Source organism: Falco biarmicus, chromosome 8 (assembly GCF_023638135.1).
Source record: "Falco biarmicus isolate bFalBia1 chromosome 8, bFalBia1.pri, whole genome shotgun sequence".
Lineage (NCBI taxonomy): Eukaryota > Metazoa > Chordata > Aves > Falconiformes > Falconidae > Falco > Falco biarmicus.
Window position 1 is genome coordinate 17,407,766 of NC_079295.1, and position 13,030 is coordinate 17,420,795.

Sequence of the window (13,030 nt, forward strand, 5' to 3'; positions counted from 1 at the left end):
GCTCAGAGCTTCACCCAGTCCAGCCCGGAAAACTGCAAGGATGGAGATGACGTGGGCTCTCTGCACCCCTGCTCCGACACTGGGCTGTCCTCATGAGGAAAACTGGTTTCCTCGTGTCTGGCTGGAACCTCATTTCGTACCGTTGTCTGAGTCACAGTGAGTAGTCTCCAGCTAAACTACTGTAACTGACAGTAAATCACATCAGATATTTTTTAACATTAAGACAATTCAAACTAAACTTCCTAAAGCTGTCCCAGAAGGAAACTTCAGCTACATTTAGATTTAACTATTATTACGTAACTGAAAATTAACAGAATAGAACTTGCAGAAGAAACGGCATTCATGTGCTTAACTTGGGGTTCTTTTTAATAAAATGAAATTGAGTGATACTTTATAACTTTGCCACCATCAGAACATTGTACATTCATTTTTTGTCAATAATGAAATCTGAATAGGAAGTATACAATATCCAGGCCAACATTATCATATGTACTGACTTACATAAACTATTTCAAAGATAAATAAAATGCTTTAGTTTCACTTTTTTGCATTGTTTGAACTAAAAAGAATATTAATGCTTCTTCCAGTATTTGAGGCACGTTTTTCACAATATGCTGTAACATCAGAGATATTTTGGTTAAAGTGCAAAAATTCACTAAAGCCCTTTGGAAGATAAGCATTTTGTGTATATTTTCATAGACTTGCAAGAAAATATTTCATTCTTCACATACTTTTATTTTTCCAAATATATGCATATTCATTTGTCCTTACACTGCAGAAGATTTTAGAGAGAAAATTTGCTTTAGTGATCCATGTCTTTGGCATAAAATGAAGTGAAAGGGAATTAAGAAGTTGTCCCCCACCACCTTTAGAATCTGTGGACAAAGTGGCTTTTATGGCACCAAGTACTATTAGCCAAAATGCTTGTTGAAGGCACTCTGTATCGCTTTTGAGTCTCGGGCTAATTCCCATATGATGGTGCAGCTTCAAAACATACATATGTATTACATTCATTTCTCCTTGCAGTTCAGAAAGACATCAAAGGCACGGCAGGAAAGGCCATATCGCACGCTGCTGTTGCAATAAATTCAGTTATCGAAGAAGTTGTACATTCTCCAGTTGTACTGGGGAGCAAATGAACTTTTTTTCCCTGGATTGTACTATTTCACCAAAGCTAGGTGGCAGTGCAAACTTACCTAGCTGAAGAAACTTCCCGTAGTAGCAGAGCAGTGGTTTGAACCATGTTTCTATTCAGTCACTTGCCTTTCTGCTGAGTGGCTTCTGAGGATGCCTGCTGGGATGGCATTTAGCTGACAGCTTCACAAGAACCCAAGCTAGCTCTCCAAGTGACATCCTTCTTAACTGCCTTCAGGCAAAGGGTGGCACAGCTAAGGATAAAATTTGGCCCAATAAGGTTGGCAGTTGGAGTCTTTTGGGTATGTGTTTCTCTGTTTTGTCATCATGTGAAGTCATCTTTTTTTTTTTTTCTGAGGTCCTGGAAGAATGGCAGTACTAGATACTACTACACTAAGTACTATAGAAAAATCTTCAAATAAATAAAAATAAATACTTGCTTTAAAAAACCCCCACATAGAAATATTTCATTGGCGAGGTCCAAAATATCATGGTAACAGTATCTGAGGAAAGGATGAAACAAGTAATTCTGTTGTGCTTGGAAGAACCAAGTACCATGTTAAAGATGACTACAAATTAGGATCTTCAATACATTACTCTTTCTACAGCTGGGAGAGGATTCTGTGCTGCACCTCCAGGCTGCCCCACAGAATTCCCTGCTCTGAATCCACCTTTGACCTTCCTGGTTCTGGCTTGCCTGGGTGTCTAAGTCTCTGCAGTGTTGTGGCTGTGCCTGTGAAGCCAAAGCTTATGAGGTTTCTTTCAGAAGCTCAAGAGAGCCTCCGATAGCTGTTTTCAACATCCGTGTGCTCTACTTACAGTCCTTCTATTGGTTTAACCTAATTTACCCTTGTAAAACTGACGAAGCAAGATGAGGGAGGATTTCTTCTTGAATGTCTAATCAAAAGATTATTGAAACTTGAATAGAGTAACTCATGCTAATGGTGTTTGAGATCTTATTTTCCAGGACTGGCTAAACATTATTACTTCCTAGAAATCCTTCTTTCTGGTAAGTTGTCTTCTCTTTTATCTTTAGTGTTCTTCTGTCTATTTGAAACTAGATATGTATATGGCATTGCAAATATTACTGTGAGACTTCAAAACAAACTGTTTTACCATTTTCATATTAGAAAAACAACAGAACTCTAAGGCATAATCCTCCATACAGTTCAAGGAAATGAAAGTGTATTTTGTAAGTGAGTGAGCTCAAGACCAGTTTTGTTGTCACTGATGTTTCTCCTGTGAATTAACCCGAATCTTAAATTCTTCACTTTAGAAATCAAACATTTATTTGTCATCTTAGTTATCTTTGTTCCCACTTGTAAAACTCCAGCTGTCTCTTCTGTTCTTGTCTTGAGGGACTGGTTTGTATTGTCTTTTGAAAAAGCCGATCTGAAATAGATGATTTTGGAATCTGTTGTCAGCAAATCTTTGTTGCCAAATCTAAACCATAGAAGTTAACTAAAATAAAACACATATATATGGTGTTCACGAGTGATGGTATTTGCCATTGCTTTATCATACCAAGTAATCAAGTATTACTCATCTATCAAAAAAGAGTCTGCTTTTTCAGAGGCTAATACTCTCCTGCAGGGAGTAAGGACATGTGGGCTTGTGAACTCTTTAACAGTCCACAAAATCCATTATTTTTCTAAAAAGTGAAATGGTAATACAAATTTCCTATCAAATATGTTTCATTTCTACACTTCCCTGGGAAAAAATGGTAGATGGATAGAGTCTGCATGTAGGTAAAGAAATTGCTTGTCAGAGAAGCTGCATCCTTCATAGTTTTCTTTTTTACTTATGCACAGGATTTTTTTAGCATTAATGTTGCAGTTTAAAATCTTAAACACTTTATTCTGGGATGAAACCATGTTGCAGACTTATTAGTCATCATGTGTCAAGTGACAGCATCATCCCACAAAAATGATCCATTTGATACCATTGAATTATATAAATCATTTGCAAGCACGCAATGCCATATAAAACGTGGGAAGGGGTTTGTGGTGTTGAGTAACAGAAGATGTAGAATATGCAGAAGATAAAAAGGAGGAAAATCAGGAAGTATTTTGAAAGAACACAACTTACAGGAGGAATTCTGTTTCTTTAGAAAGGATAGATCATAATAAGATATTATTTATCCTTTAACCTACATTAAAAGAGCCAAAGATCCACCAACACTGTGAATTCCTGAGTTGAGAACAACTGAGAAATACTGAAAACCTACCTTCCATAATAGGAATGAAAGAAGCAAAAACAAGGTAACACCAACTATTAAACCTATTCCAATAATTAGTACAGTAACATGGTACTTCGGCTTTTGGTGGTGCACTCCTTCCAAATAGACCTGGAAAGCAGAAAACAAGCTCAGTGCTAACAGATTATTTTTTTTCCCCTAAAAGACACTAAAACAAACTAGGAAAATTAATTACATTCTTATGTAATTACACAGGCAATAAATATAGCATTATAGAGATGGACAGAATTCCAGTTTTAATTGCTGTGCATTTTTCTACTTTATCACAAATTCATTACAAGAATTCTTACGTATGCAACTTGCTTGTCCTTGTGGAGTTCAATAACTTTCGCATTTTTTTCTGGTGAGGCTGTTGCTTTTACCTCAAATTTCAATGCTGATGCATCATCCTTAAAAAAAATTAAAAATTTTTAAATCCCGTCCTCTAAAGAATAACTTCAACACATTAATTCCTACCCAGCAAAAATGGTAATGCAGCTGCTCACAAAAACAGAATCTCACAAAGATGCAATGCTGCCTTTTTCTGATCACAAAACAAATTAGTACCAGAAGCTGGAATGAAGCCCAGCTGGATTTTACCTAAGTCCACACCCACGCTGCTTTTCTTAGAGAAGTACAATTAGGAGTTGAAATTAAATCCTAATTCTACATAACCCAGCCAGAAGAGGCAAAGCAATACATACTATAAAGTGATAATTTAAGATACGTATTTTTCAGTGGTTTTCATTTTTCATGTATCACCTTGAGACTTAGCATTGAAAACATAAAATAACACCTAAAAGATTTGGATTTAATCATACTGTTTGCAAAAATAATATTAATACCTAGAATTTATATGCAGAGAATACTAGAAATATGCCCCTCAAGTATGAAAAATGCGTGTGTTACCATTTCTAAAAGTGAAGGAGTAGCCTCCAGTTGCAGCTGAATGGTTGCTTCTTTTCCACTTTCCATGTTTCCAAGCTTGCAATATATTTGTAAGCAAAGGCTATCATTTTTCATGCAGTACTATAAAAGGGAGGGAAAGATTAAAACTTATCAACTTTATCATCTTATCTTTAAAGACACTTGGGAACTGAGTAACAGAAAAAGATCCATGTTTGTTCTTGAAAAGTCAGGATGGAACTAGGTTGTCCTCCATCACTGTCAATCCATAGGTGCTAAAGGAACAGTACAAGGGACTAACCTAATTGTTATAGAAGACAACAGGTCATTTTTCTTAAAAATTCAAAATTTTTTAGACTGAAAAGTAACAATTGTCATAATTCGGCTGTATTTTCTTTTCCGCTGCTAATTCAAATTAGCTATTATCAAAAATGATAAATGACAATGACTATATGATATCCAGTATAAACAGCATGATTGCCTGATCCTTACGCTCTACACTGACAGCTAGCACCGTTTCACTCAGCTGTGGAGAAGACAAAAAAGCAAGCCTGCACGTGATTATATTTTTTGTCCAAGACTGCAATGCCCAAGTTCTGATCTGATATTCCACTGCAGGCTGTCTCAATCATTAGCTGATGCTCCTTGTAACATGCTTATTTAAAGTCTCAAGTTGACTTATTTAAAAATGTCCAGCTTCTCTTAACAAGACTGTACTTTATCAAACACTAGTTTCAGGACACAGATTTCTGTAAGAACAAACCCCCTAAAATGTGACACTCTGGTAGCAGTTCTGGTTTGGACTACATAGTCAAGTGTCTGATCTCAAGCAGGGTCCATAAGCAGGTACAGAAGGACGAGCCTGAACAAGCCAGGCACGTATGATACTCTCCCAGCCCCCCCCCAATATTTTTAATAAGAACTTCCTGAGCCAAAAAGTATTTCCATATATTATGTAATTCTTAGTGATTTTCAGTCTCATTAACTTGTGTAGTCTCCCTTCCCTTATTTTTAGCATTCACAACATCCTTCAGCAAGAAGTTTCCCCATGAGTATTACTTTCGTTATTTTTCTCAACCTGGTTCCTATTAGTTACATTTGATGGCACTTCTTTATGTGGGAAAGGCAATGAATATTTGATCTGCCCACTTCACGTAATTAAAATTAAGACTTTCTCCCCGCATGCATCATTTTTGATTTGTTACTGCATTTCATCGGCCATTCTGTTTGCCCACTCATTCAGTTACACAGCCCTTCGGCTGTTCTTCGTAGGTAACTGTCAACCCCACTGACTTCAGTGACGTGCCATTAATCACCTTTCTCATCTGACTTCCCACCTCTGTCACTGAAGTCACTTATGACTATGATGAACTTATCACAGGTCCCACCACAAATGCTCTGGTGACCTCATTAGATAAGATATACTGTTGTCTTAAGGCTCATTCATATAGTCATTTATTTCCCACTGATGCCAAATGACAGACCTTACCATTTGTCTCTTAGCAGGCTTTGAAAAGAAAGTGACAACATCCTTTAATATGTTTTCATTTTTTTCTGCTGCACTACAGTTTCTGGGGTATTTATTATAGGAACACTGTCCAACTGTTGTCTGGAAATAAAAATAACATCATCACTGTTAGAATTTAAGCATCAGATAATAATCACAATACAGATTTCTGAAAGGCAAGAAGCTCAAAAGAAATGTAAATTTTACTTTCAGAATTCTAAAACACATAGGGCTGAAGATCATTCTGTTCTTGTTCACTCTGCTTCGCTGTAGCTAACAAATTGAACACACAGTGCCTAGTTCCGCTGTGCTCTACTTCTCTTTTTCACAGAATTCATCCAGCTAATAAAATTATATTAAGTAGCCCGTACTTACCTTGACATCCAGTGTGTTGAATAATTTGAAGTCACGGGGTGGAAACGCGTTGGGTATCGTTATCTCCAGGTTTGTATTTGGAGCCATGCTTGGTCCTGCACTTATAACCTTGTGGAGAAGAATGTTATACATTTAAAGGTTTAATTCGTGGTAGCTATTCAAGTAACAAAAAATGTATATATGAAGTGTAAGTACAGAAAACTTCACAGAATGGGGTGGCACTTGCATTGTTACGCTGTCATGAAAGTGGATTCTGCTAGGAGTTGTAACATTTTCCTTAATTCATTCTGTAGGCATATTGAACCCTTTGCTTCTCTGAACCAAATAATTAAGTACTGCTAATCTACGATGACTACGCTGAGGTCACACAGACTGCCTTCCAGGGGAATACGCAAAAGGAACTAGGAGAGACTGATGTCTAACTTCTGCTTTTAATCCATTGGAGACAAATCTGATACCTACAAATCCCTCTTATAAGGAGCTTCTAGTTCCTTTTTCTTATTGTAAGACAATTCCTTTTAAGGTGTTTCTTAATGGAAGAAGCAGCAAGTCAAAACTGCTCTACCACTTTCGTGGTACCTGCTTGTGCTTTTTCTCTGACTGTTCAGCAGAAGATTGTCCAGGCCAAAAAAGTGTTCAAAGCGTGATTAACAGCCACTTCCCGTCACTAATGCACAAAAGTTGCTCACCACGCCCTTGTACTCATAAGAAGTTTCCTTACTGACTGTGCAGACTGCTGTTAGATACACTGGAAATCTAAGCATTAACCTTCCAAACAAGGATAATAAGGTATGCAAAGAAAAACTCTTACGTGGAAAGTGAAGTTAATATTCTCCTTCATACACGTAACTGGTGAATCTTTCTCATTTGTTCCATAAACAAACGAAGCTGGTGATACAAATCTACAATGGTTTAGAAGTTGTTAATGAACAGAATTGCTACATATCCTTAGCGTAACTTTCTGCTTCATGCCATCTCCCCTAAGATTGGTTCTAAGAAAGTACCCAAGTTTGCATTTCAGTAAATGTAGGAACACTGAATAGAAGTCCTCTGCCTTTGTACTCTTTCCTTTGTAAAAGGGCAGATGAATCCGAAACAGTCGTAAATCCTCACCCAAAACTATGCTCCATGAATGCCCCACAACAAACGCAGAATATGGTCATTGTTAAGAAAGGGATCTGAGGACCTGCTGTGCTCTTATTAAATATCTTTCTACAAAAAATATTCCAGTTCTTAAAAAGTTACTAGTCTGTAAAGACACAAACTCAAAGCACTATAGGTGTCACTAGCCTCAACACAGAGCAGTGGAAACAAAATCTTAGAAGTCTAGTGTCAGACTCCAGGACAGCTGTGCCATCTCATTCCCAGGAGTTTTCAGCTACCTCATGCTTCTGCTTAAAAGCTTTGGGAATTTAGAACAGTAACAGGACAAGAGTTCTACGGATGCATAGGTATAGCAGTAGCTGACTTACCCATGAGCATTTAACTCAATCTCATATTTTAGAGGTACAGCTAAAGTTAGCATGTTATCCAGCAACATGTTCCCATCTTCATTTTTACTATAAAAACACAATGAGAGAAAAATGAGTACTGAAGGCATCATCGTATGCTACGCACTATTTCTACAACCAAATATTAAATAGACCTTTCAGCTTATTAAAACATTTTATTGGTAACAGCATGGCAGGCAGTAAAAAGAACTACAGGCAGAAATTTGCCCATTATTTAAATATCTATTATCTGTTTGTTTGTTTTTTTTAAAATTTCCCTTTCTCTACAGATTTGCAACCAATGTGCTTTCTTGCAATTGTGCTTTGCTGAGTCTTTCCCGTGTTCCCTATTCTGATTTCTAAAGCAAGTAGTATTTTTCATTGAGCAGTTTTTATAATACTTTACCAGGTAGCATTAATGATGATGTTGAGGTCATCTTCTGCTCTGGTAAATGAGCTTGCATCCAAGAGGAAACTAAAATCCAGCTGTAGAACAAATAAAATTTTCTTTATATCAAATGATAGTGTGTCTTAACACAGCTAAAGTATTTTATTAAAATAATTTAGGATTTCCTGCTCTAAAAGAATCTGAACGAAGAAAAATCCTGGATTTTTGTGGCTTCTACTCCCTTTGTATTGACCTAACACATCTGTTCATGGCCTCAGTCAGCTCACTTGCCTAGGAAGCCAAGCACAATCAGTTGATACATAATACAAACAATGTTGCCCCTTAATGAATGATTCCAGAGAGTGTTTAAGCAACTAATTTTAAAAGTAGCAGAGAGATTCAGTTAACAACATGATAAAAGCCATTTGTTGGGAATAAAGGAGAGATACTGAAACCTGACATTTCCTGCACCCCCTTGAAAATCCTCATATTTAGGGTGGTTTTAAAGCCAGGAACTTGAAACTGAGCTTACCTTTGCTTTGTGATCTACATATAAATAACCAACACTGCACACAAGTTTCACGGCATGAATTTCTTTATCGAATACTTCACAATGTATCTGTTTTTCTTCCTAAAATAAAGGACGAATTATTAATGATTAAAATAAAATTGCTTTTTCAGACATTTCAGATTACACGCACACTCTGAAATTGGGTGATTTATATTTCCCTGCACTGGGTGTTTGTTATTTCACTGAGGCAAATACACGGAACGTCTGTATCATTCATGACTTCTTTAACATAACCTTGTATCGATTACTGTGTACTGTTAATTCATCTTCTGTTTGCCAGTAGTGGAGCTAAGGTGCATGCACCAGACCCAGACCCAGACCCACTCAAGCTTTAAGCCAGCCTCTGGAAGGCATCAGGGGAATTCTATACAGAGAACAGTATTTTAAGAAGGCGGAAAGAGAGAACAATTAGATTTGTGACTTCTTCACAAGGTTATGTATCTGAAAAAGAGCAGATTCGATGACATATTTGTGATCCCTGAAAAACATGATCATCAGACAAGAAGTAGCAGTAACATCCTGAAATAAATTTAGAAAACTTTTTTTTTTCCAGTTGTTACCATCACTTCCTGTTATTGAAATGATTTAAAGCTACCTGTATTGATTAAATTGCACAGGGTTCAGGTAGCTAGAAGTCTGAGAATTTAAAAAGTGGAGTTCTGTCAGCTTTTTTGGGGGGTGGGTGGTGTAGGTTGTCAGTATCTAAAGAAACTCAAAAATCCATTAACTTAATTTGAAAAATATCTGGCTGAAAAATAAAAATATCAAAGGAATATTCTCAGACAGATTTTTTGTTCTTACCGATTCTAAAACTCGGATGAAATAAAGACCTTTGGGGATCTGAATTTGGAGGACAGTTTCATATGCATCATCTCCAGCATTAAGCAGAGAAATGTTCAACAATACAGTCTTCATACTTCCAACAGCGAGGTAAGTTTTCTTATCATAAGGCCTGTAAAAATAATTATCATAATGTAAGTGAAAAGTTATTCTATATACAGCTTGTATGGAAAAAATTTCCTGCACTGTTCTATTAGTTCATTTCATTCAGTTCTGACAAAGCTCAGCTGGAGATCATTCGGAAAGTTTTTACTCAGTCCTGTAACTGAAGGTACTACACCAGTTATATGATGGTCAGCCCCAGTACTGTGCTTTTAAGGCCTGAGGTTATTAATGAGAGAGCAAGAAAACTGCTACCAGAGCAGTCTTGTTTCTGGCTCTTACAAGATGGGTCCTTCCCTGTACACACTAGAATAAAAACGTGCTACTGCTGCAGTATGTTCAGACATTACTTTAAAATTCATTGTTTGTACTCAAACTTATAGGATTGAGTTAATATGAAACGGGTCACAAAGAGGGCAAGTGAGCATGCCTGTCTGGTGATCTGGGTGATGTTCTATAATCATGTTACAAGTACAGACACCCTACGGGGGGCTAGAAGTAAACTTCAGCTTGACATTAAAGTTTAATTAAGACTTGCAGAAAGGCTTCCTAGAAATAGACATTTATCAGATATTCTGGCTTGAAACCAAAGCATTAGTCACTGAACACCTTTGGGAAAGAAGCTGGCAGTTAGAAAAGCAACAGAAGGTAAAAGTACTGCATAAGCAGATAGTTTCCGAGACAAAAGCGAATTAAAGAAAAACACAATGTTAACATCTCAGTAGCCTGATTAAGTTCAGGTTAAATTTTAAAGTTGTTTTGCTAGTTATATGCTTACGTTCAGTCCTCTTACACACATTAAAGGCAAGTTCATTAACAAGATGCTGTCACCAAGATGCCTCCCAGCTTAACACACAAGTACACAAAAGCACCAGGTGCACATCTGGGACTACAACAAAGCTGAAGTAGAGCTTTTCCCTGGTAATCATATTTCATTCTTCATTAAGAAATGCATGATGCAGACTAGAAATATACAGAGCAGGCCAAAACCTAAGCAATTGAAACAAAACATGATAGCGTGTACCTGAAGAATCACAACTCGGTAAGTAAAGCATCACATTGACACCCCTATTTGATTTCATTCTTTTAAGACTAAAAGTGTTTGCTTTGCTGCTCAAGGATAACAAATGCATTCTGTCTAGCCAAAATAAATCAACGCTTCACAGCTAACTAGTTTTTAATTGAGATTCTAGGGACACAATGTAATTTAAGGTGATACTTCACACTATCAAGATGTTTAGCCTATTTATTTACACTGAAAATCTGCTACTGGTACCTAATGCCAAGCGGGTATGTTGTAATCTGTTTTCCTTTCTTAGAGCTCTGAACTGCTTACAAAACTGCATTGCTCATGTGACAAATGGAAATGCTGCACAGTCTTTCCTTCTGAAAAAGTTCACAACCATTCCGATAAAATAACCTTCAAGCCTAAGAAAATGAAAAAGCTTAAGACTCAGGCTACAGGCCGCGCGTTAAAAGGAGGGAGAAAGAGACTAATCTTATTCTGAAATTATGAAGATGAAAAAGCTTCTGCTCAGGATCACATGGGTGTGATTAATCAGCATTACGTGACTGTCACCATGTTGTGGTGTCATTTCAGGTTGTTCACCTAGTATCCTGATCAAAGTAGAATCAACTTTAAACATGATAAATCACACAAGAAAATCCAGGTCACACACAAAATACCTAACTAGCTGAGATTCACAACAGGTACATTTTCTCTTTTTTCCTCACCAACAACCCAGATTTGTTGCTTTGAAGTATAATAGTCAATAAAGGAAAAGGATGAGATGATAAAATAGAACTTATAATTGAATAATTAAAATCCATTCTGAACAGAAATGATGGTACATGGCTTAAAACTTTCCAAAGATGATGCTAAATAGAAATATATCTCAAAGTATTGCTTGCTGTAATACACATTCTGCAAGACAATAATAACTGTATTGATATACTTTGAAAGTGCATTAATTACCTTACATAATAACAGGATTTAGACATGATACCTAATTGGAAAGAATGGGAAAAATGGAAACATACTAAAGGGCATTATCAAAAAAAATTAGTGATGTAAATGAAAAAAATCACAAAACAAAATTAATTGTGGAAAACGCGAGCTAATTCATGTAGAGAAAAGAAGTCTAAACCTCACATAATACTCAACCATCTGGTGTCTCAATCAGCAGTATAAAACTGAAGATGTAATATTCTTAAGTAAATGAGGAAAAAGAGCCACCTAATTATTTTATAATTGAAACAATAACTATAACAATATCTCAGTACAAAACTGAAGTATCTTCTTTGTACAGTGCAAGAACAGTATCTTCATAAGAGCAGCAGAAATAATTGATAGCTTGTCAATTTAACAGTAGTTACATCTACACATTGAGTACGCATTGTGCACTGTATCTTGGCCCAGTTATATATGAAGTGTAGAATACAAGTTTACCTTTTTGTGAAAAAGGCACATTTTATGAGCTATTAAGTCTTATAATTATGCAAGAACAGTTCAATTCTATACATTTCTGTTACATTTCCTGGAAGATTTATGATTTCAAAATATTCTTAACTAAACACAGCTTTACTTCCCCTATTTTCTCAGGGAGTCCATAGTCTACTTTTGCAAATTAATGTTCTTTACATACAAAAGATTAAGGAATAATTTACATAAAATCTTTATTGACCCTCTTTCAAAACACGAAAGCCACATTATACATACTTCAGAAAAGCAACTTTTCCAGAAACTCTCAGGTCAGCAGAACAATTTTCTTGGGAGCAAAATCTTGCAAAAACAAACTATAAATGACAAATAAAAAAAAAGAAAGCACTTTAGTGTGTCATACATATTATAGTGAGTAAAAGTATTTCTAAAGAAAGAAACCTACCACCTTGTTACCAAGTATCTGGAATTGGCTAATGGCTTTTGCTCCTAAAAACAATTCAATCAGGCCATTTTCCAAACATGTTCTGTGCACCCAGAATAACGATGGAGAGGCTTTCCAGGTTCAGTCTCTCACAGTTAAACCAGCGGGTATATGTTCAGTTGATTTTTTAATAGTCGTACATAAAAAAGGCAGAGTCTTTCAGAGGACCCAGAACTGAGGTCTCTGCAGTCTCTCCAATGATACAGCACATTAACTTTTGCAAGAGAGTTTCATTACACAGACTTTAGTTACCATACTGTTCGTAAGGTTTGATGAGACTAGACACCGTGAGTTGCATGTGTCCGTGCCTTGGTTATCAGTATGCTACAGAGCACATATATGTCACTATGTTCAACAACACCCTCTTCCTCTCTGCGGTTTCTAAAACAAAATTCTGAATTAAGATGAAACGGAAAAGCATGCCATTTAAAAGGAGCTTTTAAGTATCTCAGATTTCTGATAGTCAGCTGTATCTGAATTACATGAAGCTTACTGTTTGTGAGAAGTCATAATATGTTTATGACCATTTGGTAGTTAAAAATTCATAGAATCCTGAC

The 13,030-nt window shown here is 36.4% G+C and overlaps 1 protein-coding gene across 1 annotated transcript in view; it reads right to left on the minus strand.

The window, feature by feature from the left end:
- Positions 1–339: 339 nt before the first annotated feature.
- Positions 340–13,030, minus strand: part of ITGA4 (integrin subunit alpha 4) — a 40,132-nt gene continuing 27,441 nt past the window's right edge. The window contains exons 17-28 of the mRNA XM_056348116.1: positions 12,269–12,345; positions 9,409–9,559; positions 8,569–8,667; positions 8,055–8,134; positions 7,631–7,717; positions 6,970–7,060; positions 6,159–6,266; positions 5,766–5,885; positions 4,280–4,399; positions 3,682–3,780; positions 3,362–3,481; positions 340–2,526 (exon numbers count right to left, since the gene is read on the minus strand). Coding sequence (XP_056204091.1) covers positions 2,434–2,526; positions 3,362–3,481; positions 3,682–3,780; positions 4,280–4,399; positions 5,766–5,885; positions 6,159–6,266; positions 6,970–7,060; positions 7,631–7,717; positions 8,055–8,134; positions 8,569–8,667; positions 9,409–9,559; positions 12,269–12,345 — 1,245 coding nt within the window. The 3' untranslated portion in view covers positions 340–2,433. The remainder of the gene's footprint in view (positions 2,527–3,361; positions 3,482–3,681; positions 3,781–4,279; positions 4,400–5,765; positions 5,886–6,158; positions 6,267–6,969; positions 7,061–7,630; positions 7,718–8,054; positions 8,135–8,568; positions 8,668–9,408; positions 9,560–12,268; positions 12,346–13,030) is intronic.